This window comes from Corylus avellana, chromosome 1 (genome assembly GCF_965113065.1).
Source record: "Corylus avellana chromosome 1, dhCorAvel1.hap1.2, whole genome shotgun sequence".
Lineage (NCBI taxonomy): Eukaryota > Viridiplantae > Streptophyta > Magnoliopsida > Fagales > Betulaceae > Corylus > Corylus avellana.
The window spans coordinates 16,451,266-16,479,107 of record NC_142490.1 but is presented as its reverse complement, the minus strand read 5'-3'; the positions used below and the strand labels follow the sequence as shown (position 1 = coordinate 16,479,107).

Below are 27,842 nucleotides of genomic sequence, written 5' to 3'. Positions count from 1 at the left end.
TCGACCAATGTCTGTTAAGAAAAATAGTAAACAAAATAATAAATATGGAGTTATACCAGTTTGTCTCGTGTAATAAATGAGCTTAGATTTCTGTTGGAGTTCAATTCATTTAATAAACGAACCGACCTTGAGATAAATTTATGAGTCGAACTTTGTCTGTTTATGAACTTTTTAACAGTTTCTATTACTAACAAGTACAGCTCCCATGTTCAAAATCTGTTTGTAAGAAAAACATTTATCCCATGAGTTATGGACGCCAAATCTCATTTAACCAATCCTAATTTCTCTTTTCTTTCCTTATTTATTTTGTACTTGTCATTAGACCAATCATGGTTTCTCCTCAAAACATAGATTTACATCTCAACAGCTGTCTTTACACAGAGAAAGTGTTCTATGAAGAACTTTTTTGTATATAGATGGCTCATAATCCAGAAGTGTTATGGTGTAGGAAGAACAGAATCTGTCCTTTGTATACCAAGAACTGTCAAATGGATCGAATATTCACAGCCAGCATCAGCATGATCCTCCTGCACAGATGTGTATACTGTAGCACTGGTTCCTTTAGATTTTGTTTCTGCAGTATAATAGCAACTGTTAGAACATGTTAGGGAAGCATAGATTTCTATTTTCTTAGTAAGTTGTATAAGCAAGAACATTTAAGATAAACCCTAACTGTTAGGAAACCATGATAGAAGGGTTTCTATAGATTGAAAATCAGAAAAAAAAAAAAAAAAAAATAATAGATTAATCGCTTCGAGGGGATCGAACCTCCAATTCATCACTTTGAAGGGATCAACCTCCAATTGCCTTAAGGCAAAATTATGTTTCTTTTTTTATTGAACTGTCATACAGCATCTACACTGAATTTATAGAATAAAGCATGACTTTGTTTAGGTAAGAAATCCTAGGGTTTAGCTTATTAGGGAACAGCATATTAGGGAAATAGAATCAAAGTATGTTGATACAGCTTATTAAGGAAATATAAATCTAGGGTTTCATAACAAAACAGAGGAAGCAAAAATTGCTAAACGAAGCGAAGAAATAATCACCTTATACTGAGCCTTGTCGTAAAGGTTCGGCTTCAGTTTGGACTCGATTGTTGTGGTTGTTGTCGAGCGGCATGTATTGTGACATGATAGCCATGATCTCCGAGTCCATGTAAGACTACAAATAGGAAGGAAAATTGTTAGGCAGTATATAGAGCTAATCCAGGATACAAATTGACAAATATGGGGACACAAAGCCTTTCAATGGAGTGTCTTTATATATTACCCGGAGCCTGTATTTGTAGAATATATAACCAGCTATACCAGCTCCCGCCACGGCTGCTAGAATCAAGAAGGTTAAGAACCAGCTGAATCTCGATCCATTTCTTTCTGTCGATCACAAAGCGAAAAACGAAAAACAAAACAAAAATCTTCATTAATCATTCAGAGCAAAGAACAAGAAAAAACAATGAGAATTACAATATTTGTGTCCCTTTTTTTGTTGTTGCAGAAGACAGTTATTTAGTTTTTTTCACTTGAATGTGCTTTCTTACCAATACAAGCATCTTGCTCCTTTATATACAAAAGGTTCCCCTTACACTTGCATTCATAACTACCCCAAGTGTTTTTACAGCTGCAACCATCACACTGACAAGCAAGATGATCCTTGCATTCGTTGATATCTGGTGCACGACAAAGAGGATAAAGGTGACGGATGATAAGATATTAGATAACAGAAGACGATAAAAAGTCAAGTAATAGAGCATATTTGTGTCTTAAACAATCACACTGGGATGCAGGATTACCTTCGCATTTCTGACCATCCCCGCGAAAGCCATTTGGGCAGCTACAGCCAGATAGCAAAGATTCCTACATTGCACGTGAAATAAACTTTAGTAAGATGGAAGAAATAATGAAAGAACTGAAGAAGAAAGAAACAAATGGTAAATGCACAAGATTAGGATAGAGATCACTGAACTGAGCAAGCTGAGAAAGTTACTTCATCTCTGGTTTCTGACCAGCACCCTCCATTATTTATTGAGCACCTTGCAGATCCATAAGCTGCCAATCAAGGAGCAAAAATAAGTAGCCAGTACATGGGATGAAGTCCAGTTTATATAGATAAAATTTGTAAATTACTTATCAAAAAAAAATAGATAAAATTTGTAAATTATAGCAAAAGCATCAACAAAATAGCACTCCACTGCTGGCATATGGGGGATCTCAAACTTCCAAACATGTACATTTTCATATGCTCCCATACAATGGCAAGATCTTCTCACCGTGAGATAGTATTACACACACCATGCTCAGACATCTAAAACTTGATGGATGAGGTGTCTTGCTGGATTGAGATTCCCTAGAATTCCTTTTAAATTTGAGATTCTCAAATTCATAAATTTCAGTTATCCATCTCATCTAAGTGTCTAAAATAAGCTAAGTTTCAAAATTTAATGAGAAAGCTACCTTATTAAATTTTTGTCACTTAGTAATTTCCTCATTAAATTCTGAAACATGGCTTTAGACGCTTAGATGAGATGGACGGCTGAGATTTATGAATTTAAGAATCTCAAATTTAAGGAGAATTTTAGGGAATCTCAATCCTGTCTTGCTTAGCCATTGATCAAAAGAAAAAGAAAAAAACGCACCTACACAAGATGTATAACCATCTCCTCTATACTGAACACCTTTTACTGCAGGGCACTCACAAACTCTTCCTCTAAATGTGTCCTGTCCAAATTCCAGACTTGACTATTAGTGAAAAATAACTACATATAAATAAGGAACTAAATATCTACAATTCAATAGAGAGAATTTTTCATGAGGAGCATTAATGACAGTGAATTCTAAAACTTTTGTCTGTATACCTTGCATGCAGTTATATTAGATTGTAAATCTTGCCAACAGCCACCGTTGTGTTCAGCGCACTCATTAGTCTCAATATCTGGTTAAATAAAAATAAATAAAAAAGAAGAAAGAAAATGAGTACATTTTTGAAACTGAAAATAACAACAGTCATCATTACAGAGTGTAATAATTAAATAAGCATCAACCTCCACTTAAACAAATCGGAGGATCAGAGGTTTCCTTAAATCCAGCACATATGGCCTTCAGCACAGCAGTTCTATCCAATTTTCCTTCAAGAAAGTGAACTCAGAATTTTAGAAACATGATATAGTAAATATTGTACTAAATTATAACATGGAACTTTGGAAACTAAATTATATTCATTGAACATCTACAGGAAATTGGTAAAACATAGAAAAAGTAAACTGGACAAGAGAAGCCCAAGACAAAGCACAAGCAAAGAAGCATTTAAATGGGAAAGAAAAAACCATGAAATTAAGACAAAGCACAACCAAATTAGTTGGAACAATGAGAAGGCCATTAAGAGAAGGTTACATGAGCAAACACAAACATCATATGACCCTAACCACAAAAACTTGGAAAAGGCCAGCGTATATTGAACATATGCTCTTGTACTCTATCCACTTTGATAGCTTATCAATAAAATGAATGAGAGAAAAGCTTTTCTATCAATTGTCACCAGTTGTTCTTGTAATTTACCACTTTGCCATCATGTTGCCAAGTGTTCCATAAAGGAGAGCCAAGATGGAAAACCAAAAAGGTATTTTTGAATCTCTCTCATTCCTTTCTGGTTTTCTAAAGGAAATAAAGATACTATTTTTTAGGGAAAAAAACAGGAATATAGTATACTAGCAAAAGCCTCTTATCAACAGAAGCATGGTTGTTATGGAACAAACCTCGATATTGAATGTTGTTAATGACCAATGTTGGCAAGATGGTAACGTCACCACGAGATCCTCGTCCAACCTAATTAACAAAAATTGAACGACAGTAATTAGAAAAATATTCTGCTGCAAATGAAATTAGTTATATTAATCCAATAATACCATATGGATCTTTTAGGATATTTGTTCTATTTTAACGAGAACTATACGAATTTAAAAAGAATCTGTAGTCAATTTATAAGAAGGGTTATGAAAAGAGGAACAATGGAAAAGAAATAAGAAGCAGGACCTGAAGTAGTTGCTCAGTTTTGAGCACTTCATTCTCCACATCAGCTTTAGGGTCACCCATGCATTTTTCAATATCATCGATGGGCAGATCTGATTCAATTGGATTATTGCCATTAGAAACAGAATTTGAATAGAATGTACCAAAGAGAAACGCCATAGAGTAGTACTTACTAAGTGATTTCAAGACATCCTCAGCACATTTTTTATCATATTTCTTCTCCTTCATGGAACACCTAATATGGAAATCAGTCACATAATCCCACCAAACCCATGACCGGTTGCTCACATTGGCAACTCTATGCACACAGAGCTGCCTCAAGTTCTCTAACACCACATCCTTCCCTTCATAACCCACTCCAAACTCCCGATCCGGATCTGGTGCACAATATCTTCCATTGTTTATGCATTGGGATTTGCACTGATTGCTAAGGATAAAAGCCTGCGGGCAGTACCAAGTTATATAATGTGGGGTGAACTGGGTGTAACCCCCCCTCTCAAGAATCTGAGCATGACCCTTGAAACTCTTCACAAAATTCATCTGCTCGTCGCAGCGGATCCCACATTCATCATTACTATTCGTCCAAAACTCATACTCAACTCTCTGATCAGGGTGGGGCACAGATTCTCGCCAGTCTAGTCTAATGACAACATCCTCTTTTTTTTCCAGAGCTTGTTTCAAACTATCACCAAAAGACTTCTCTATTAAAGCTGATGGAATTCCAATCTTCTCTACGTACCCATCTGAATCAGTGCTCTCCTCTGGAGAATCCATAGTAATTAGAGGCTCATCAATGCTATCCGCCACTAAAACAGCAGCAGCTCCAGCCTGTTGGCCATTCCATACTTTCAAGGCAAAGTAGCACTCTGCAATTTCAATAGAAAAAGAAAGATCATATATAACTCATTCAAAAACAAAGAAATCATAGAGCACTTTTAAATATAATTCAGAAATATTCTTTTAAGTCTTTGGGTGTTGGAACATCCAAGTCTGAGTAGTGTGATTGATTATGTTATCAAGTCCCATGTCAAGTGGTAGTGACAAAATTGTAGGCTTAATAGAACACTGTAAAGCCCAAACTCATGGAGTTCAGGTTTTGGGTTAAGGTGGAGTTTCAACATATTGAATTAAGCTCTCATGTAATAGGCTCTCCCAGGTGTTAGTGCTAAAGCCTCACAAACACGAATCTCGAAAACTGGATCAAAACAACCATAGCTAAGAGGATTTGTTACTTGTTAGATCCACTTTGTAGCAAACAAAACAGCCATAGATAAAGGATTTTGCTACATATTACTAATTTTTTTACAAGATGTTTTATGTTATCAAATTTACCATAAAATGAAGCCTGGGAAAGAGATGGCATATATAGTTTGACCCCCCTAAAAGTAAAAACAAAACAGTAATAAAGGATTGGCATATAAGCAGAGTATAAATTGAATAATTATAACAATGATAAATATAATTATATACGCAATAATAATTAAAAAAGAAAAAAAAAGAGGCTTTTGCTAACTCTATTTTCCTCATCTGCTGTAGTGTAGGCATGATCTACAGAATAAAAACAAAAGATAATATGGGAAACAGGGTAAGAAACAGAGTATCTATATTCAAGTATGCTCAAACGTCCAAACTTCAAATCCAGAAAATTGAAAATAATCGATCATCTGGGCTATATCATTTAAACCAGTGCTCTTACTAGATGAAACAAACCATTTAAAGCTAACATCCACCCATTAATTGAATCACATGCTTATGAAAGCAATTCAAAACTTGTCAATGAAATTCTTAATAAATAACTTGTGTAGACAATCTGATATTCTCCCCATCAAGATATAGATACAGAGAAAATCTTAGGCGGAAGGAGCTGGCAAAGTCAAACAATATCCATCACTGCAAAAGCTATATGACATGAATCATCCTTCAAAATCTTAAGAGACATGATAATTTAAAGAAAATTTGTACAAACCCATCAAAAGTCAAACAGAGAAATTCAGAGAGAGAGAGAGAGAGAGTAGTTAATTCGATTCGTATACCTCCACGATCAAGAAGAAGAATAGTAGGACGAGGGAACTTGGACTTGAAAGGCTTATCACCCTCAAAAGCCGCACACCCATTAGAACCTTTATCAGGATAAAGCACAGAGCCCAACATGGAGGCTCCATAATCAGGAACTCCAAAGTTCCCTATGGCACCATCTTTCTTTGAACGCATATCCAATGGAGATAAAACAGTAATACTACCCTTCTCCACCACAAACCTCGCACCCACCTGATGATTCTCAAGAACAGCCAACACCAAAACAAAAGGTAAGAGCTTTCTGATGAGAAAAGCCATGCAAGCTTTCTTCTTCATGACCATCATCCCCAGCAAGCTCCTAGGTCTCTTGTGTTCTCCGAGGAGAAGTGGTTGGGAGGAGAGAAACAAAGGACAAGGGGGCGTGTGTGCAAAGAGACTTTGCAACGGTCTTACAGGTGGAGATAGAGTAATGTAGTTTGTAGTCTAAGCTTTGTTTGGACTTGGGGAGGTGGGGGGTTTAAGTTTCTCCATCAAGCCGTGACGTAAAGGAAGGGACAGAGAGAGAGAGTGTGTGGACGAAGTCAGCGGAGCTACCATTTCTATTCTGCAACTACTAGGAAAAGACATGGCTGAGGAAGTCTTCCTTATTTTCTTATTGGTTTAATTATTTGATTGGAGGGTAATTAAACATGTTCTTTTATTTTATTATTATTTCTATATTTCTTCATTCCTAAGCTAAACTCAATCTTTTTATTTTTCATGAAGGGTCATATTTTGCTGTATGGATTCTCTCCTATGTATTATTATTTATTAAGGTGTGTCACCTAACTACATGCAAGAGTTCAAGGCCAACCAAATAAGCTCACCAACTTTTTCATCTACTATTGGGTATGCCTCCACAAAATTACTTTTTATAAGACAGTAATACTTGTTTGTGTGCTTAGTTCAGGTTATATCGAGACATTGGTGTAAGATTAATCTTTGAATTTGTATCAAATTTACGGATCGTGACAAAAATTGTCGGTTTTAATTTTTTATTAAGGGGTTTATTCACTAATAGTTTTCTTGTCGCCCTTATTCAATTAAAATGGTATGGCATAATTTTTTTTTTTTTTTTTATCATAAAAATAATTCCACAAGTTTGCAGGCAATTTTTCTTGTATGGAACAATCCTATGTAGTAGTTCTTTGCAAGTATATATCATGATTGAGAACTATAATCAGCTTTAAAGGAAAAGCTTAATTTGTTTACCCAAGCATATAACCTTTGGATATCCTTGCAGCCAAAGTTTCAATTGGGTGATTGCTTGCTTATAGTTATATGGATCCCCAAGCCATACAAAAGGGCCAAAACAACTCTATTTTCTTATACTCTTCATTTTCCTTTGGAGCAACGCTACAAACAGTCACTTTTATATTTCTTAACGTGACTTTTAAAAATTACCTCAGAAGTATGCATGAAAATGGGAGTGAGAGTGAGAGTAAGAGTGTGTATTACATTTTTCTTTCATTTCGCTTCATTAAAAAAAAAAAAAAAAAAAAACTCCAACAATAGTATATACATAAATTGTTTTATATGGTGATACATAAATGAATAATCAAAAAGGCTCACTCAATCGCTTTTGAAGTTTGAGGGCAACTTGCACATTGAAAAGCTATTGCACAACTACATGCTCATTACGTGACAAAAAATTAAGAAACTCCAACAAAAGAACTCCTCAAAGAATCTTACATAAGAATAATCATCAAACTCCAAAAAGATATCGCAATTAATAGCCACAAAAAAATCTCTACAGAGTCTTTCACTCTTTAAAAATTATCTGACTTAGTCATCGAAAACTCCTTCACCCACTTTGGCACTGGCGTCACTCTGACGGTCTTCTCTAGGCAACCATCATTAAAAAAGTTGTATCAACATACAAATACAGCATCATAAGATTATTATTATTATTTTGATATGTTCATACAAGGAAAAGAAAATGAGGAGAAAATTTGAATTAGTGACCGCTATTTTATAAGACGTGACCCCAACCGATTAAGACGCATCATAAGATTATTTAGCATCCAAGTAAAACGATAATTCCAAGAGGAGTAATGAATATTCCAACTTTCTTGGGGAAATTAATATCAAATAAAAGACTAATTTTTTTCCCAACCTGCTTGGAAGTTTCCGTCTCCAATATTATATTAAGGGGCATTTGAGTATATGTGCCAAAAATGTGATGGCATATTTGTCATACACAAAGTCAATATAAAAATTGACTGACTCTTCAAGTCTACCTCTCTAAATTCTAAAGTCCTCCTCTGAATGTTCAATTGCATAAGATGATGAGAAGTGAAGGCTGACCTTTCAAGGCAAGTTGAGTGTTTCATGGGGCAATTAATTATAAGATAAAGACTTTTTTTAAAAAAAATTTATTAATTTATAATGTTTCTATTTGTTTGTTTTTAATTCTTTGGTATCACCTATCGAAGTTGCATCGTGATTGGACTATATTATATAACAAGCCAGCTTCTACATTTTCTTATTTGTTTACTTAATTTTACTCTAATTTTTGGTAGGTCAAGTTATAATTCATTGGCCCAAATTATGACAAATTGACAATCTTTGATCATAGGTTGGTCCAAAAAAAGAAAAAAAAGATTATTCTTAGGTTTTTCCTTTGCCTATAGTTTTATTAAAACTATAGGCAAAGGATGGGTTGGGGTAGCAGCCAACTTTTTGGTCTGCTACATGCTTCAAAGTGTGACTTTTCCTTGATTTATTTTCTAATTTTTTAATTTTCTAATGCTACATCTGCTAAATTTCTAACCGCCCTGTCACTCTACACCCAATCAAAAGACAGCACCTGTCCCCTTGGCGTGTCTGTGTGGCCCATGTGTCTACTTCACCTCTCATGTTTTTATTTTTTATTTATTTATTTTTTGTTCTTTAGTTTTTTATATGTATATTTGTAATTTTTATTTTCTTTATTAAATGGGACATATGTTGCCTTCTAATTGAGTATGATGTAGCAACACTATTAGGGAATAATTTGATAAAAGGTCGCACTTCAAGAACCTCTTAAATATTTTTTCGTTAATTTTATTTGACAATGTAAAAATTGTATTGGAAAATTTGTTGGATCTCACACCCCCTCTAATATCTTTCTATTTAATTAATAAAACTTAATCTTGTAAAGATCATAAGACAGCCTAGTCTTAACTCATACATTAGATCCTCTTTTGCTTTGGTTATATTGTCGCCAACACCAAATTTTGTTTTGTTCCCTCTTTTGTCTGTTTAAAGTTCTTTTGGTAACATGTTAAAGAAAATGCTTTTAGGAGAACTTATCCAAATAATGACAATAAGCTCATACCATTCTCTTCTCTTCTTTTCTTTTTATAATTGAGAATAAGATATAAACAGAACAAAGAAAGAGCCGAGCAAATCAAGGATTTCTGAAACCATGGCGGAGATCTTCCAATCAAAAGTACTTAGGTGGTTGTTATTGTAATCCAAGATCTTTAAATCAGAAGTTAAGTTCATACCATTCATTGTTATCCATATCACGACTGCACAAAAGGGCATATAGAATCAAAAGCTATACCATTTGTTTCATTGCTTGCATCCACCACCTACAATTTTTTTTTTTTTTTTTTTTTTTTTTTTTCTAATAATGGAGAACTCTTTCAAGACAAGGTAATTTCGTGTACCTATTTTTGTCGGGCAAAATTTAGATCCATGCAAAGCACTCATTTCACACGAATCGAGTAAGACTCTGACTTCACCAGTAGGCATAGCACCAAAAAATTATTTGCATCCAAAAATTCGAGCGTTAGACATAATGCGAATGATCAAGACTAAAGCATTTACTACCTTGACCCAACTCCTTGGGTTTTGCCTACCAGAATATTCAACTAAGACAAACTTCTTAGTTCGTGTTCAATTGAGTCTGCATACTATTACGTTTGTATGCATGGGGTTGTGCGATTCAACTTCCAAGGATCAGGCAACACCTGTGGCCATTGATGCGCCATGGTCAGCTAATTGATTAATTTTTAGGTGCGCTCAGCATGAAAGACTTAGTGATGATGACACATTTACCAAATCGTAACTTCAATGTGGTGCACGCGATTTCTAGCCCAGTATCATGCTTCTTTAATTCTTCAGTCAAATGTCTCAAAAACTTCCTTGAAATATGATTCTACCTCACACATGTTCGCCCTTTACTTCTTTAAACTTTTAAGAACCATATAAACATATCACATGCAAAGAGAGACACTATTTCCTTACTTTCCTCATTGGGAAACTTTTCTTAAATGAACACGTACTTGAGAATACTTATATAACTCATTTGTGAGTGACAAACACATTTGCAAATTTTTTTTATATTTTAAACATTCAAAATACTTTAAAAGTGTTTAACATTAATATATGATAATGTAGCATAGAGATTTGAATTTGAGAACATGTATGAGAACAAAACAAAACTAGACCATTATCTTATAAACAAAACAAAATTGGACCATTATCTTAGTTATAAAAAAACCCCTTTTTCCAAAACTACGTCACCTAAGTCTAGATCTAAATGAAATCCATATTTATAAAAATATTATCTTATGAAATCAAACATGTGGCTACTATGTGACATTACAAGTTTCTCATGAATACATGGTGAGGCTTATGTACACATGCCTTTGGCTACCAAACAAAACATATGGTGTCATTATGAACAAGTAGAGAACTTGATGAGCTTCTCCTTTGCCAAAAAGGTGTGGTGCGCGCTTTTATGGGTTAGTGAGGTGTAGAAGGTAATTTGGGCTCTTTAGGAGAAAGTGCTTGAAAAGGGTTGAGAAAAGACTTGAGAGAAATGAGGAGAAGAAGTGAGAATGAGTGAAAAATAGGATTGAAGGAAGTGGTGGCCGGTCGTGTGGCCTATTGGGGGTGATGTGCAAGACATCAAAAAGGTGAGATTTTGAAACCCAAGAAAGATGGTCTCCCAAAAATGAAGGTTCTCCGATTGTGTAGGCTTTTCCATGTAAAGTTACTTTCCTTAAAATTTAGGTTGTCTTTTGCATGAAAAGGTATATGATCCCAAATTCCCAATGTTAAATCATGCAAGGGTTAACCTAGTTAACCGCGGTTAATGGTATATAAATTACCTCATTAGTAAAAAATTATGTTAAGTTGAAATCATAAGGTTTTAATCCCATTGCCCTATGTCTTATACCATGAATTAAATTATTAAATTATGCATATCATTCAGGACTAAATTATGCTATAAAATAAACCATTAAATTATACATATCATTAGCGCTTATCGTCTCCTTTAGGAAGCTTTGATTAGTAAACAATTATGTTAAGTTGAAATCATAAGGTTTTAATCCCATTGCCCTATGTCTTATACCATGAATTAAATTATTAAATTATGCAATTCAGGACTAAATTATGCTATAAATTAAACCATTAAATTATACATATCATTAACGCTTATCGTCTCCTTTAGGAAGCTTTGATTCAATTTTCACTAAGCTAACTAAGCCTAGTAACAACAGCCAACACATCTGGGCTTAGTCAAGCTATGGCTTGGGAATCTACTAATGTTCACTAATGTTCTGGTGGGATTAGATCAAGCTAAAATTCAATTGGTTTTGAGGAAGCGCCTACGATTCTCACCGTCTAAACTCCTTTTGAGCAATTCATAGCTGGTAGGTGCTACCATGTAGAGTAACAATAGTTAGTTGCCCCCTCCTGCTATTTTTTTTTTTTAAAAAAAAAAAAAAAAAAAAATCTAAGTGAATTATGTTTTCTATTGAGTTTAAGAGATAGAAAAAAAATGAAAAAAAAAATGATTTTTGAGTAAAACTTCTTCCATTGTTCCCAAAACTTTTTTTGGGCATCCAAACCATCCTTTACACAATCATTTCGGGTGGTGTCTAATTTCAATGCAAAATATGTACGGGAAGGAGCAAAGTTCTTAAATTTCCACTCTATCAATTCCACTGTCCTCTTCGTTCTCTGAGCTGAACTCCCCTCGAGAGATGATATTCATTAAGGTCTTTGTGGCTTGGCCAACAGCATTAGAAGTCTTCTTTGCAGATCCAGCAACGACAGGTTGTAAAGGGATGATGGGCAGGCTAGCTCTCTCTTGAATCATTGCTGTATCATACGATGAAGTAGTTCTTTGCAAGTATATATCATGATTGTGAACTATAATCAGCTTTAAAGGAAAAGCTTAATTTGTTTACCCAAGCATGTAACCTTTGGATATCCTTGCAGCCAAAGTTTCAATTGGGTGATTGCTTGCTTTTAGTTATGTGGATCCCCAAGCCATATAAAAGGGCCAAAACAACCCTATTTTCTTATACTCTTCATTTTCCTTTCGAGCAATGCTACAAACACTCACTTTTATATGCCTGGACACAGGGACGGAGCCAGGAAATTTTATGGGAGGGGGCCAGCCAAATTTTTTTTTTTTCGGTTCTTTAGAATTTTTTTTATCAAAAAAAATTATTTTGGTTGTTTTTTATGAACTAAAGACTACCGTAAGGACAAAAAAAAGTAGACATTTGAAAGTAAGGGCCAAAAATAAAAAAACTTAGTGGGTATGGGCCAACAAAATTAAAAATAGGGCCAATTTTTTTTTTTTTTTTTTTGAGGGGGCCAAATAACTAAAATTAAAACTTTAACTTTACTTTTTTTTAAAAAAAAATTAAATTTTTTTTTTTACTTCTAATATTTTTTTTCCTTATTTTGGGGGGGACCATGGCCCACCCCGGTCCCCCCCTCCCTCCGTCTCTGCCTGGACATTATTTTTAAAATCACCTCGAGGGTATGAAAATAGGAGTGAGAGTGAGAGTGTGAGTGTGTATAACATTTTTCTTTCATTTTACTTCATAAAAAGAAAAAAAATAATGACTACTAACTCAAACAATACATCAATTGTTTTATATGGTGATACAAAAATAAATAATAAAAAAGGCTCACTCAATCGCTTTTGAAGTTTAAGGGCAACTCGTACACTAAAAAGCTATTGCATAACTACATACCCATTACGTGGCAAATAATTAAAAAACACCCACCAAAGAATTCCCCAAAGAATCTTACATAAGAATGATCACCAAACTCCAAAAAAGATATCGCATTCAATAACCAGAAAAAATCTCCGTAGAGTCATTCACTCTTTAAAAATTATATGATTTAGTCATTAGACATTACAAGGGGTGGCCCCCAACTTTTTTTTTTTTTTTTTTTTTAAATATTTATAAAAATTAGCTTTTGACCCCCCCAAATTTTTTTTAAAAAAATTTTACCACCCAAATTCAATATTTTAGTTCCGCTCCTTGTCATTAGAAACTCATTCACCTACTCTGGCACCGGAGTCACTCCGACGGTCTTTCTCCTTATTTTCCAGGCAGCAACCACCATTAAAAAGCTGCATCAACATACAAATATAGCATCATAAGATTAAAGTCTAATTTTCCAACATACAAATATAGCATATCATACGATAAATCCAAGAGGAGTAATGAATATTCCAACTTTCTTGGGGGCAATTCATATCAAATAAAAGACTAATTTTTTTTCTAACCTGCTTGGATGTTTCCGTCTCCAATATTATATTAAGGGGCATTTGAGTATATGTGCCAAAAATGTGATGGCATATTTGTCATACACAAAGTCAATATAAAAATTGACTGACTCTTCAAGCCTACCTCTCTAAATTCTAAAGTCCTCCTCTGGATGTTCAATCGCATAAGATGATGAGAAGTGAAGGCTGACCTTTCAAGGCGAGTTGAGTGTTTCATGGGGCAATTAATTATAAGATAAAGACTTTTTATTATTATTATTATTATTATTAATTTGTTTACTTAATTTTTTCTCTAATTTTTGGTAGGTCAAGTTATAATTCATTGGCCCAAATTATGACAAATTGACAATCTTTGATCATAGCTTGGTCCAAAGAAAGAAAAAAAAAGATTATTCTTAGGTTTTTCCTTTGCCTATAGTTTTAATATGACTATAGGCAAAGGATGGTTTGGGGTAGCAGCCAACTTTTTGGTCTGTTACATGCTTCAAAGTGTGACTTTTCATTGATTTATTTTCTAATTTTTTAATTTTCTAATGCTACATCTGCTAAATTTCTAACCGCCCTGTCACGTTAGACCCGATCAAAAGACAGCAGCTGTTCCCTCGGCGTGTCTGTGTTGCCCGTGCGTCTACTCGACCTCTTGTGTTTTTCTTTTTTATTTATTTATTTTTTTTGTTCTTTAGTTTTTTTTATGTATATTTGTAATTTTTTTTACTTTCTTTATTAAATGGGACATATGTTGCCTTCTAATTGAGTACGATGTGGCAATACTATTAGGGAATAATTTGATAAAAAGTCTCGAGAACCTCTGAAATATTTTTTCGTTAATTTTATTTGACAATGTAAAAATTGTATTGGAAAATTTGTTGGATCTCACACCCCCTCTAATATCTTGTTTCTATTTAATTAATAAAACTTAATCTTGTCCAAAAAAGAACAAAAAGTTCACATAGTGAATACATAAGACAGCCTAGTCTTAAGTCATTCATTAGATCCTGAATGTGGTTTGGGTTATATTGTCGCCAAGGCCAAATTTTGTTTTGTTCCTTCTTTTGTCTTCTTATAGTTCTTTTGGTAACATGTTAAAGAAAATGCTTTTAGGAGAACTTATCCAAATAATGACAATAAGCTCATACCATTCTCTTCTCTTCTTTTCTTTTTATAATTGAGAATAAGATATAAACAGAACAAAGAAAGGTTCAATAAAAGAAAATAACAAAAGAAAATGCTTGTGGCGAATTTAGATGCAACAACCTATTTAGTTAGGTTGTGAGCGTTATAATTTGCACTCCTATAAATTTCGGCGATTGCCGAGCCTCTGAAAGAGCCAAGCAAATCAAGGAAGTCTCTAATCAAAAGTACTTAGGTGCTTGTTATTGTAATCCAAGATCTTTAAATCAGACGTTAAGCTCATACCATTCATTGTTATCCATATCACGACTGCACAAAAGGGCATATAGAATCAAACGCTATAGACCATTTGTTTCATTGCTTGCATCCACCACTTACCATTTTTTGTTTTCTTATAATGGAGAACTCTTTCAAGACAAGGTAATTTCATGTACCTATTTTTGTCAGGCAAAATTTAGATCCATGCAAAGCACTCATTTCTCACGGATCGAGTAAGACTTTGACTTCACCAGTAGGCGTAGCCCCAAAATAGTATTTGCACCCAAAAAATTCGAGGGTTAGACATAATGCGAATGCCATCGAGACTAAAGCATTTACTACTTGACCCAACTCCTTGGGTTTTGCTTACCATAATATTCAACCAAGACAAACTTCTTAGTTCGTATTCAATTCAGTCTGCATACTATTACGTCCGTATGCATGGGGTTATGTGATTCAGCTTCCAAGGATCAGGCAATAGCCGTGGCTATGGATGCGTCATGGTCAGCTAATTGATTAACTTTTAGGTGCACTCAGCATGAAAAACTTAGTGATGACGACAATTTTACCCAATCGTAACTTCAATGTGGTGCACGCGATTTTTAGCCCAGTATCATGCTTTTTTAATTCTTAAGTCAAATATCTCAAAAATTTCCTTGAAATATGATTCTACCTCACACATGTTCGCCCTTTACTTCCTTAAACTTTTAAGAACCATATGAACATATCACATGTAAAGAGAGACACTATTTCCTTACTTTCCTCATTGAGAAACTTTTCTCAAATGAACACCTTCTTTACATAGAAAATTGATTTAAATAAAAACTTTTATTGTTTGGAAAATCTCTTTCATACTTGAGCATACTTATAACTCATTTGTGAGTGACAAACACATCTGCAAAATATTTTTATATTTTAAACATCCAAAATACTTTAAAAGTGTTTATCATTAATATATGATAATGTGACATAGACATTTGAATTCCCCTCCCCCCCCCCCCCCCCCCCACCCAAAAAAAAAAAAAAACAAAAAACAAAAAAATTGGACTGTAGTTCTCTTTATTTATTTATTTATTTATTTTTTTGGTGACAAAACCATTATGCAGTTCTAAAAAAAATCTCTTTTCCAAAAATACGTCACCTAAGTCTAGAACTAAATGAAATCCATATCTATAAAAATATTATCTTATGAAATCAAACATGTGGCTATGTGACATTACAAGTTTGTCATGAATAATGGTGAGGCTTATGTACACATGCCTTTGGCTACCAAACAAAACATATGGTGTCATTATGAACAAGTAGAGAACTTGATGAGCTTCTCCTTTGCCAAAAAGGTGTGGTGCTTTTATGGGTTAGTGAGGTGTAGAAGGTAATTTGGGCTCTTTAGGAGAAAGCGCTTGAAAAGGTTGAGAAAAGACTTGAGAGAAATGAGGAGAAGAAGTGAGAATGAGTGAAAAATAGGATTGAAGGAAGTGGTGGTCGTGTGGCCTAATGGAGGTGATGTGCAAGACATCAAAAAGGTGAGATTTTGAAACCCAAGAAAGATTGTCTCCCAAAAATGAAGGTTCTCCGATTGTGTAGGCTTTTCCATGTAAAGTTACTTTCCTTAAAATTTAGGTCGTCTTTTGCATGAAAAGGTATATGATCCCAAATTCCCAATGTTAAATCATGCAAGGGTTAACCTAGTTAACCGCGGTTAATGGTATGTAAATTACCTCATTAGTAAACAATCATGTTAAGTTGAAATCACAAGGTTTTAATCCCATTGCCCTATATGTCATATACTATGAATTAAATTATTAAATTATGCATATCATTAGGGACTAAATAAAGAGTATCCATATCATTACCCTCCCAAATACACTAAATGGATACTCTCCATTTCAAATGAAATGGAGAGGATCCTTTTCCATTTATGCTATAAATTAAACCATTAAATTATACATGTCATTAGGGCTTATCGTCTCCTTTAGGAAGCTTTGATTCAATTTTCACTAAGCTAACTAAGCCCAGAAACAACAGCCAGCACATCCAAGTGAAATATGTTTTCTATTGAGTTTCAAAGATAGAAAAAATGATTGGAGGAAAACTTCTTCTATTGTTCCCAAAACTTTTTTGGGCATACAAACTATCCTTTAAACAATCATTTCGGGTGGTGTCTAATTTCAATGCAAAATATGTACGGGAAGGAGAAAAGTTCTTAAATTTCCACTCTATCAATTCCACTGTCCTCTTCGTTCTCTGAGCTGAACTCCCCTCGAGAGATGATATTCATGAAGGTCTTTGTGGCTTGGCCAACAGCATTAGAAGTCTTCTTTGCAGCTCCGGCAACGACGGGTTGCAAAGAGATGATGGGCAGGCTAGCTCTCTCTTGAATCATTGCTGTATCATACGATGAATTATGGTCCCAATATAGGAAAAAGGGAACAACAACCAGAAACAAAACCGAAAGATATGCTTAGGAAAAAGAAAAAAAAAAAAAAAAAAAAAAAGAAACAAAATGGGAAAAGAGAGTTTGGAAGCAAATGGGGGTGGGGGGAGCTGGTTTGAGGTGGAAGAAAAGAGTTGCAAATTTCAACATACACATAGTTTGCTGGCGAGCAAGTGCACCGATTTGACGAATTCCAGCTTCTGCCGCTTGCACAGCTTGAGCTGATTTGCTGACTCCATCAGCTATCTCTTGGCTGAGAACCAAAAGGAATAAACAATTTATAATTAAAGCAAACATACATCACCAATTAAACAACAGAAGTGAGAATATGAAGCATAAAGAGCACAACAATCATTTCCCAAATAAAGTATTCAATTAGCAAGCAAAGAAGTCTTATATCCAGCAATACTAGGCCATACAAGTCCTTGTTAAGTAGACACAGATACTGTATAACCTCATAAAAAAGGTTCTGATGGGCGACCGTTTATCGTTTATGAAACCCGAGTACCATTTTAAAGGATATCCTCTTCAGGTTAGAGAAGGAAAACCCATGTATAGCTTAAAAAGGTGCAAGAAAGTAAGGGTTTAGGAAATGAAAAAGGGATGTTGCAGCTCTTCTTCTACCTTAAAAAGGTGAAAAAAGAAAAGGAAGGAGCAAAAGTGAGTGTCTTATGGTCACCTTAAGTCACTTAGTTCCAGCGTAAGGTCACTGATCTCCATGCCAGACAGCCTAATGGCAGCCATTGTACTGGGGAGCTCTTCACGAGCTGTATCTGCTAGCTTTGAAAGAGATGTTGCAGCTCTTCCCATAGCCTGAAGGATATCCGAAAAAAACAGATACATAGGAACTAGTATTGAGAAAACAAAATATACCTGCCTACCACATCAAACTTCTGATGTATACATCTACAATCAGAACCATCCACAATTACGAAAGAAAGAATAAAAAAATTGTAAAAGAAGATCCCAAACATCAAAATGCACCAGCTAAGGAGGCATATTTGCAATCTGACAAAATCTCATTATAGTGTCCCAATTTGGAAAGAGAACAAACACAGGAGCAATAATATATATAATTTGAAAACCTTTTAAATCATAAAACCAAGATACTCTGCACGATTCTTATGCTAACAAACTAGTGAGCTTCAAAGTTTATTGGAACATCAGCAACAGATTATGCTACAAGAATAAACAAACTTCCAAATGTCTACCACTAGTGAAAATCCTAAAATATCAAATAAGCAGGACACAGATATTGCAAATTGAGGATCGGATAACATCGTTTAAGTTTTTGATCAAGTATGCAGAAAATAGAAACATGAGGTATTGGCTACAGAGACAAATTTGAGACCACCTAGAATTCCCATATCTGGAATATGAAAGAAAACCGTATTTTGTTACCAGGCCATAGAAAGTCAAGATTTAAGCTTAACACACATAACAGCAGATATCTACAAAAGCTAGACATCGCATTATCCTACTCAAACCAACTTTTCTGTTATTGTCCTCGGGCAGTAGTATATCTGGATATCAATCACCAAAACCATACTATTTCAACCCTGAAATTTAGTGCTTGAACTTAAAGATCTTGGTTTTGGCCCTAAAATTTATGCACTCGTACACTAACTAACAGAGAATCAAAACATTTATCTAACAGAACAAATTTGGATTGCAAACTCTTTGAGGAAGAAACCTCAGTTTAGTGTTACGCAGAGAGCATCAACCTAACTTTAACATCAGCAATATAACCAATCCCTCAGCAAGTGCACAAATCTAGCAACTGAAAAACCAGTTTTCACAACATGGCCCCCGAAGAGGTGGCATGTATGGAGAGCTTCTCTATCACAATGTACTACTAAAGCTTCACATTAATGTTGGCCTACCAACAGTGAACTTAAAGTACATTAAACATCATTCATATCACCAAACCATCGATAAGTACACCATCAAACCAACTGATGTACCAATTTCCACAACATTGCCCCAAAATGCAGCACACTGGTTGAGCTTCTCCATCACAATCACCAACTTAGCTTCAAACATTATATTTCTGGAGATAATCTACGGTAGTGCAGCCAACCTTCTAACAATCCGAGTACATTAGGCATCACTCAAACTAGGTTGTCATACCTCTCCTTTGACAAACATATAAAGGAGAAAAATATTTGAAGGTAGGCTCCAAGCAAGCTTTGCCTAATATAACAATTTTGGATTTGACCTTATTTATCTTCCATATCAGACTAATTTGCAGCATGTTTCCATATATTGCATGTGTGTCAGGAAACAGTAAAAGGTAAGACTCTGGGCTCGTTTGGCAAAGTTTGTTAAGGTAGGTAAGCATTAACAAACAACTCAAAACATAAAAAACTAAAAATTACTATTACCTTTATGTCACCTCACAACCAAAAAGCAAAAACCACCCTCTAAAGAGTTTTGCCAAACGAACATATTGTTAGCGGCTATTAAATCAATTAGCAATAGCAAAATTTTAGGGGGCTTTGGGAGTGGGGGGTGGATCAACCTTTAGCTATTAGCTGAAACAGTATGAGAAATGAAACAATTGCTCATAAAAAAAAAAAAAAACACTTTCCAAAAGAACAAATAGAAATTGCTGCAACTAACAAATCACTGGTTTATCCTTATTTTAGGCATATTGCAAAAGAACAGGTAGTCATAATGTCATAATAGACTTAAGTGAGATGACTTAAGCCTCACGTGTGATGCTGGGAGTGGGACATAAAAAAAATTAAAAAAAAAATTCTGCACTTAAACATAATGTCAGACTACTTACATATAGTGTTGGGACAGCTGCAATAACAAGGCTAGTAAATGCCACAGAAGTCTGCAAACATTGAAATTAATTCATGATTATCAATAATGATGAAGTTGACGTAGATCATAGCCAACAATAAGATTCAAGCTTCAAGTTTGACAGCAAAGAATAGCATACATAATTACTACCACAAGTTTAAACCACAGCCTACTTAAATCATAGCCAATTCTTCTTACATATGTAAGTGTCAATTAATTAGCAGGGACAAATAACATATTTTCCTTTGGTAAGTCACGCATTGAAAATAGTTTCCAATCTGTTGTACATGCCAAATAACATCAGTTGCTGCAACAAAAATCCAATTTTTTTGTTTTTTTCATCTATTTTGTGACCAGAACAGGGGGAAATACACATTACTAAAGCACATACTTCTCTATATGGCTTCCTCTTTCTTTTCTTTATCATAAAAGTCACCTCTTACTAATGATCGATAAGCATCCATATTTTCTTTATTTTTATTAATTTGTTTAGGGAATATGAGATCTTACACCTAACAACAATTTTGATTAGTAAGAATTATTAAAGCCCTGTTTGCATGTTCCACAAGAATAGAAATTTAAATTATCTTCTTGGATAGAGTTTTTCAAAAAACCATCATTATTAATTGTTAAAGTCATTATCATTGTAGCCATCACCACTACACAAAACATTTAAAATGTAGTGACTTCATGAATTCCTAAAAGGCTTCATCTTATTCTGAATAGTTCCATTCAAGCCATGGATGTGCACTTCCAATGCAATGGAGAATTAAACTGATCGCTTATACCCAAATGGGAAAAGCAACCATGCCTTAACAAAGAAACCCATTAAAGGTGAGAAATGCTACCCACGCTCTTATTCTCACACTCCCTCACTAGTGACTAAAAATCACCCTTAGATTCTGAGAGTATGGGAGTATGTGTAGCATTTCTCAAAAAGGTATTGAATGCTACAAGCTTGAATAGCAACACAATTACAGTAAAAATAAAAATAAATAAATAAAATACCCAATATTTCCTCATACCGTGCAAGCAATGAACGCCAGGAGAAAGAACGCTTGGTCACTCAAGCTCAACTTGGCCGCCGGCACAACATTGGGCGGAACGCTGGGGCTCCCCACTTCCACATTCCATCGACTTTGTGAATTCTCATCTTCAACAAAGTTTTCACTCGGAACCTCCTCCACCCCACGATCCTTCAGTTCGGCATTCGAAGGGCCTGCGTTATGGGAAGCGCAAAGCGCAACCAATCTGGATGGCTTGGACTGGGATTTCGAGGAGAGTATGGCGGGCAAAGTAATGGGTTTTATGCAGAATACGTTGGGATTCTTTGGCTTAGAGGATATATGCGCACCGAACGGAGCAAATGGGTGCAAGGAATTAGTGCTTATAAGAGCAGATTTCATTGTGAATTCAGGGAATTGGGTAAATCGCTTATAATAACAATACCAATCATTGAACTTTCTGATGCTAAATATATTACAAGGGAATCAAGCAATGTTTAAGGTTACCCATCATCCACCACCTGAAAACAGATTCAGGAAACACAAAGAAAAATAAAAAAAATATAAGAAATTTGAATATAGGAAAAACACAGTCTGCAAAAGTGAAACATAGGACAGAAGAAATAAGAAAAGGGTTCCAAGATACAAGATTGATTTGACCAAAACACAAGTAATTTAGAGAAACAATACAGGAATTCGTGACAACATAGATAGCATCGTACCTCGAATTAGATTTTGGAGAAAGGTTGTGCCTTTACAACTTTATAGTCTCTACTTCATATTCTGTCTCTTGGCAGTTAGTAGGTTCTCTGCCACTCTCTTTATCTACGACGGGAACTACTACAAGAAGAAATGATAACTAACCCCGATTTTATTTATTTATTTATTTTTCTGAGTAGAAACAACTGATCCCTCTTATTTTGGCCCTGTTTTTTAATTTACTTTGATCAATATTGGCCTTTTATTTCTTGTAATTTAAGGTCATCCTCTCGTTGGTATATCATATGCTTCGGTTGCTCTTGATGGTCACATGTTTTACACTTTTTGTCTTTTGGCTAATTCCGCGTTCTTCACATGACTCCAAATCAAATGGAGAGCATAAGAGTATTTTATGGTTAAGAGAAATATTTCACAAGTTTAATGTTCTATATGAGGTTAAGAGAAATGTGAGAAACAATTGTCTAACAATTTTTAGGTGACACTCTTAACTAATTTTGGGATTAATCTTTGTTAAATAAAAAAAAAAAAATCAATGATTAGTTGAAAGTGTTACATTAATATTCTTAAGTAATTATTAGAGAAAAATACAGTATCTAGCATTACTCATGTTGTTAATGGCGGTGAATATATTATCATGTCATTTAAATTTTTTAAATAATTTAATACTTATACAATATTAGATGGGACAAAGTAAAATTTTTAAAATAATTACTCTAAAGTTCAAGTGAAATAAAGACGTTCTAATCCTTTAACAATATGGGCTCATGGCCATGCAAGCCATGTATTGGGGCAATTGTTGACTGCGGTGGGCTTCTCCAAATCAACAATTTTATCCAGGTGTTTGCAAACCGATGTGGAACTTACATGGATGTTGTCACATCACAACTTAACAATTAAAATTTACAAATTGTTGATATTCCAATTGTTATATAAGATTCCACATTAGTTTGTAAAAGAAATGTACTAAAAATTTGTAATATTTCTAAAATTTTCTTGACGATTTATGTCAATCCCTAGCTAGGCCCCTTGTTTTAATCCGACACCCGCTCTCATAGGCGATGTGCTTGTTCTAGAGCTATGATAATGCCGTTGTGAACAACGCTGTGTCTGATGGGGTTGCAACGTGAGATCTAGGTGAGTCTTGTCAATCTTCTTGTAGACGGAGGTGAGGTAGGGGCGGCTCTTCCATTAGGCTAAGTATTGTTACAGTGCACTACATTAATTTATGATGTAATGTTCACCCTCTTCAAAGAAAATAAATAATTAAATTTGCCACTCTTGATAATTAATTAAATTGAAAATACATGAAGAGAAATGACTGCTATTGGATTGCTCTCAATTTATCTAGATTGATGTTTATCTGTATCGCCGAGACCCGCAGGGCCGGCCGTATGAACCTCCGAAGACCTGGCCTCCATCGTTTATGCAAAGAAAATGCACAAAAAACGTAAGAGTGCCACATGCATCAAACATTCAAATAAGCCAACACCATCCGACGAAACACATGCATGGTTTTCAGCAGTGTGGATGAATCTCACCTCTATTTATTGATTTGGTATGGCAGCTCAAGTTTTCTTCACAGAACAAACATCAAGAGAAGTGTTTCATTAGCAAAATGGTTAGCATCCTCATTTTCATCTCCAATGCTCGTCTCCTTCTGATTTTTTTCATCTGTCTTGGGGGACTTCCCTACCTACAAGTTATTAAACCTGCTTCATGCACTAGCAACCTAACTTTCAGATCCTCAGAGATGGAGAGAAAAGCACATCTTAGCTTCAAAGAAAGTCTCACTGATCCATCCGGCCGACTCTCTTCCTAGGTTGGTCAAGATTGCTGTAAATGGAAAGGCATTGGCTGTGACAACACAACGGGATATGTCGTCATGCTTGACCTCAAAAACCCATTTCCTGTTGTCAAATATAATGCTGATGGAGAGAACAAGTCTTGCTTGGGGGGTAAGATAAGTTCTTCTTTTCTCAATTTAAAGCATTTGAGTTACCTGGACCTAAGCATGAATAATTTTAATGGAATCAACCTTCCAAAGTTTTTGGGTTCCATTAAATCTTTGCAGTATCTCAGTCTCTCTGGCTCATTCTTTGCTGGAATCATTCCAATTGGTGTGGGACATCTGACCAATTTGCGCAGATTGGATTTATCTGAAAACAACATTTCTGGTAAGATACCAAGCTCATTTTCCAACCTTTGCAACTTGCAAATGTTTAATCTGAAAGACAACAAAATAGGTGGGGAGATAAATGAGTTTGTGAATGGGTTATCTCAGTGTTACAACAGCAACCTCAAATCAATGCTTTTGAGTGGTAATAAATTGCTTGGGGGGAACATCCCTTACTCATTGGGAGGACTCAAGAAATTGAAAACTATTAACCTTGGGTCATGTTCTTTTTGGGTTTTGCTTCCACATTCTATTGGAGACATGTCTTCCTTAAAAGTACATAACCTCAGGAACAATCAAATGAGAGGAACCATTCCAGAAAGCATTGGCAAACTATCAAAGCTTGTTTCACTGGATCTCAGTTGGAATTTATGGGAAGGTTTCTTAACGGAACGTCATTTTCAGAATCTCACCCGATTAAAAGTTCTAAACTTGTCTATGGAATATTCTAGAAAATGGACATTGGGTTTAGATGTGAAGCATGATTGGGTTCCTCCTTTTAACTTGACACATGTTCAATTAGCTAACATGCAAGTGGGTCCAAACTTTCCTTCATGGCTTCAAACTCAAAATGAACTCAAGTTTCTTAGCCTCCACAACGTTGGCATTTCTGACGCCATTCCACCTGGCTTTTGGAATTCCTGCTCAAATATCCATCATTTGAGTTTGTCCAATAACAGCCTGCACGGGCAGGTACGAAACACTCAAGCTCATCATCCAGTATTTCATATTGATCTGAGTTCCAACAATTTAGAGGGTCCAATCCCACTTTTTTTTAAGGAATTTGAGCATCTTATATCTTAAAAAAAAAAATGTTTTCTGGTCCTATACCCGAAAACGTAGGTGAGCTGTTGCCTAGGATGTGATTCTTGGACCTCTCTTCAAACTCTATTACGGGCAGAATTCCTCATTCTATTGGAATGCTTAAGAAATTGAAAGTTCTTATTTTGAGAAACAACTACTTGTCTGGGAAACTCCCTCCTCAATGGGAGGATTTGAAGTTGTTATCTGTGTTGGACGTAGCAAACAACAATATATCTGGGACCTTTCCAAGTTCAATGCAATATTTGAGTTCACACTGTGTGTTGTCATTGAGCCAAAATCATTTTGAAGGGGAGCTTCCTTCTTTCTTTAGAAAATATGGAGGGATGGTAAACCTTGATCTTGGAGATAACAAATTTTGTGGAAATGTTCCAGCATGGATAGGAGAAAGCTTAGCGTCTTTACAGAGGTTAAGCTTAAGATCCAATTTCTTTGATGGGAACATACCTAAACAACTATGTTTTCTTTCACACCTTCAGATCCTAGACCTTGCAAATAATGATTTGTCAGGAGAAATCCCTCAATGTATAGGGAACTTGAGTAAAGCACGAAGCAGCTATCATACAAATTATTTCGATCAAATTATGGTGGTTTCTAAAGGAAGAGAATACGTATATAATTTTACTATTGCTCTTGTCCATTCCATAGACTTCTCAAATAATAATATATCAGGAGAAATACCTGATAATATAACAAGGCTTGTAAGATTGGTCAACATGAATCTATCAATGAACCATTTAACTGGAAAAATTCCTCAAAAAATTGGAAATTTGGGCATGTTAGAATCACTTGATCTTTCAAGGAACAAACTTTTTGGTCCTATCCCTCAAAGCTTATCTTCTTTAAATTTCTTGAGTTATTTGAACTTGTCATTCAACAACTTGTCTGGAAAAATTCCATCTGGGAATCAACTACAGACACTTGGCTCTTCCAGCTATGAAGGCAACAGCTTACTTTGTGGACCTCCTCTTCCAACAAAGTGCCCAGGAGATGAAATCGATCCAAAAGTAACATCAAATGGTGGCAATGATGACAAGGGAATTGATGCAGAATTTTTCTATATTAGCATGGCAATGGGTTTTATCTTTGGATTTTGGGGAGTTTGCGGCACATTAATTGTTAAAGTATCATGGAGAGGCAAGCTTACTTTCGAAGCTTCTATAATTTGAAAGACAGAATTGCTATTCTTGTTATGTTCAAAGTTGTTCCCTGGCTAAGGAAGGTCAAGTTGGAGAGAAGTTGAGGCAAATAGACAATTGAGCTTTCTTTAACTAATATGCATCATTATGTAATATTATAAGTTTTTCTGTTGCCGTATCTGCAATCTTCCCATGCAGAGGATTTGCAGAGGATATATATTGTATATTCTGTCAATCCCATTTTGTTAGTCCTTTTCCCTTCTGGGATATCCCATAGACACAATTATGAATTTCCTACACCATCCTTACTTTATAAACTAGAATAAAAGAAAACATCTAAAGGATATATATATATATAACACCCCTAATCCGAGAGGGCCAGGTTTATTGGCCCTAAAGTCAGATCTCCTATTCTAGCTCTTTTGTGTCATCTTATTATTATTATTATTTGGTTTTGTTTGAGGGATCTGAATACAGTTTCAGGTCAACTGGCAATATTTAGCGACTGGGTCCAATTAAGTGTACAAGAGAGTTCAAATTAGACATTATTGTCAAATATTTAACAAAAAAGTAAACATTCCCAAGGTAAGGGAATGTGGATTCCTACCTCTCTAGAAGAGAATCCACATTCCCACATAGGGTTGGGAGGGAATCTACATTCCCTCCACTAAACTGCAATCAAATGGGGTAATCTTTTAGAACTTCCATAAATCTTAAAAGATCACCCCTATCCAAATGCCCAATAATGACTACCACAAGTTTAAACCAGAGTTTACTCAAATCATATCTAATTCTTCTGACATATGCAAGTATCAATTGATTAGCAGGGAACAAATTGCATATTCTTCTGATTTTCACAACGAGAGTCATTTCATATTACTGTCTAATTCTCGATGAACCATTACAAAATTTCCTTTGGTCAGTCAAGAATTCAAAATAGTTTCCATTCAAAAGAAAAGTGTAGTGTAGTAAGGTGGAGGATGAGGTTATGAATTCTTGGAGCTTGAACAACAGCACAATTACAGTAAAAAGAAAAAAGAAAAACCAACATTCCCTCATACCGTGCAAGCAATGAACGCCAAGAGAAAGAACGCTTGGTCACTCATTAAATCAACTTGGCCGCCGGGAAAACATTGGCCGGAAAACTGGGGCTCCTCACTTCCACATTTCATCGATTTTGTGAATTCTCATCTTCAACAAAGTCTTCACTCGGAGTCGGAACTCCTCCACCCCACAATCATTCAGTTCGGCATTGAAATGTCTTGCGGTATGGGAAGCGCAAAGTGCAACCAATCTGGATGGCTTGGACTGGGATTTCGAGGAGAGTATGGCGGGCAAAGTAATGGGTTTTATGCAGAATACATTGAGATTTTTTGGCTTAGAGGATGTATGCGCACACAACAGAGTAAATGGGTCAAGGATTTTTTGGTGTTCTTCTATTTATGTTGTTTAACTGATGTCTTTCCGAAGCTCTCGTCGTGCGTCGCTGCCTTTATTTATTTATTTATTTTTTTGGTACCGTCTCCCAGCTATTATTTTTTTAATTATTTTATTTGAGAGTGGAGACTTTTGTAATTGCTGTGTTTTTCTCTTGGACAGATCACTAGATTCTTGGCAATGCTCCCCTGCAACAACTCAACAACTACTTAGCAGTGGTGATTACCTTTACAGCATAGAGCTTCTAACGAAGCATTTTTGCCTTTCTATAGTACATTTTAACACAGTTTCCAATCAAA

General features: G+C 35.2%; 2 protein-coding genes and 1 pseudogene across 5 annotated transcripts; 1 reads left to right on the top strand and 2 right to left on the bottom strand.

Annotated features, from left to right (window-relative positions):
• Positions 1–1,049: 1,049 nt before the first annotated feature.
• Positions 1,050–6,554, bottom strand: LOC132171018 (vacuolar-sorting receptor 7). 2 transcript variants are annotated; one of them, XM_059582213.2, is made up of 12 exons: positions 6,059–6,516; positions 4,199–4,891; positions 4,029–4,117; positions 3,752–3,821; positions 3,041–3,124; positions 2,855–2,931; positions 2,636–2,717; positions 1,966–2,048; positions 1,793–1,856; positions 1,541–1,669; positions 1,273–1,376; positions 1,050–1,164 (listed from the first exon to the last, which is right to left on the bottom strand). In XM_059582213.2, the coding sequence occupies exons 1-12, from the start codon at positions 6,384–6,386 to the stop codon at positions 1,051–1,053; spliced, it is 1,917 nt and encodes a 638-aa protein (XP_059438196.2). In that variant the 5' UTR covers positions 6,387–6,516; the 3' UTR covers position 1,050. The 2 variants fall into 2 exon arrangements, with proteins under 2 accessions (XP_059438196.2, XP_059438195.2); XM_059582212.2 differs by having other exon boundaries at positions 4,029–4,891; positions 6,059–6,554.
• Positions 6,555–17,034: 10,480 nt separating this feature from the next.
• LOC132173053 (chitinase-like protein) lies at positions 17,035–27,518 on the bottom strand. 3 transcript variants are annotated; one of them, XM_059584617.2, is made up of 6 exons: positions 27,168–27,518; positions 21,274–21,773; positions 20,229–20,279; positions 18,117–18,250; positions 17,590–17,690; positions 17,035–17,388 (listed from the first exon to the last, which is right to left on the bottom strand). In XM_059584617.2, exons 2-6 carry the CDS (start codon positions 21,652–21,654, stop codon positions 17,207–17,209), a joined length of 849 nt encoding a protein of 282 aa, XP_059440600.2. In that variant the 5' UTR covers positions 21,655–21,773; positions 27,168–27,518; the 3' UTR covers positions 17,035–17,206. The 3 variants fall into 3 exon arrangements, with proteins under 3 accessions (XP_059440600.2, XP_059440599.2, XP_059440601.2); XM_059584616.2 differs by lacking the exon at positions 27,168–27,518 and adding an exon at positions 21,975–22,123; XM_059584618.2 differs by lacking the exon at positions 27,168–27,518 and adding an exon at positions 21,943–21,958.
• LOC132169218 (receptor-like protein EIX2) lies at positions 23,588–26,210 on the top strand (annotated as a pseudogene).
• Positions 27,519–27,842: the final 324 nt, after the last annotated feature.

What these genes read in the sequence shown, in the direction of transcription:
- LOC132171018 (XM_059582212.2), bottom strand. Translation starts at nt 6,386, where the DNA reads ATGATGGTCATGAAGAAGAAAGCTTGCATGGCTTTTCTCATCAGAAAG. An exon ending in TGGTTATACATCTTGTGTAG is followed by an intron (nt 2,049 to 2,635) that starts GTGCGTTTTTTT and finishes CTTGATTGGCAG; the next exon opens with CTTATGGATCTGCAAGGTGC. An exon ending in TCTACAAATACAGGCTCCGG is followed by an intron (nt 1,165 to 1,272) that starts GTAATATATAAA and finishes TCCTATTTGTAG; the next exon opens with TCTTACATGGACTCGGAGAT.
- LOC132173053 (XM_059584617.2), bottom strand. Translation starts at nt 21,654, where the DNA reads ATGAAATCTGCTCTTATAAGCACTAATTCCTTGCACCCATTTGCTCCG. An exon ending in TGGCGTTCATTGCTTGCACG is followed by an intron (nt 20,280 to 21,273) that starts GTATGAGGAAAT and finishes CAATGTTTGCAG; the next exon opens with ACTTCTGTGGCATTTACTAG. An exon ending in CTGGAACTAAGTGACTTAAG is followed by an intron (nt 17,691 to 18,116) that starts GTGACCATAAGA and finishes TTTGGTTCTCAG; the next exon opens with CCAAGAGATAGCTGATGGAG.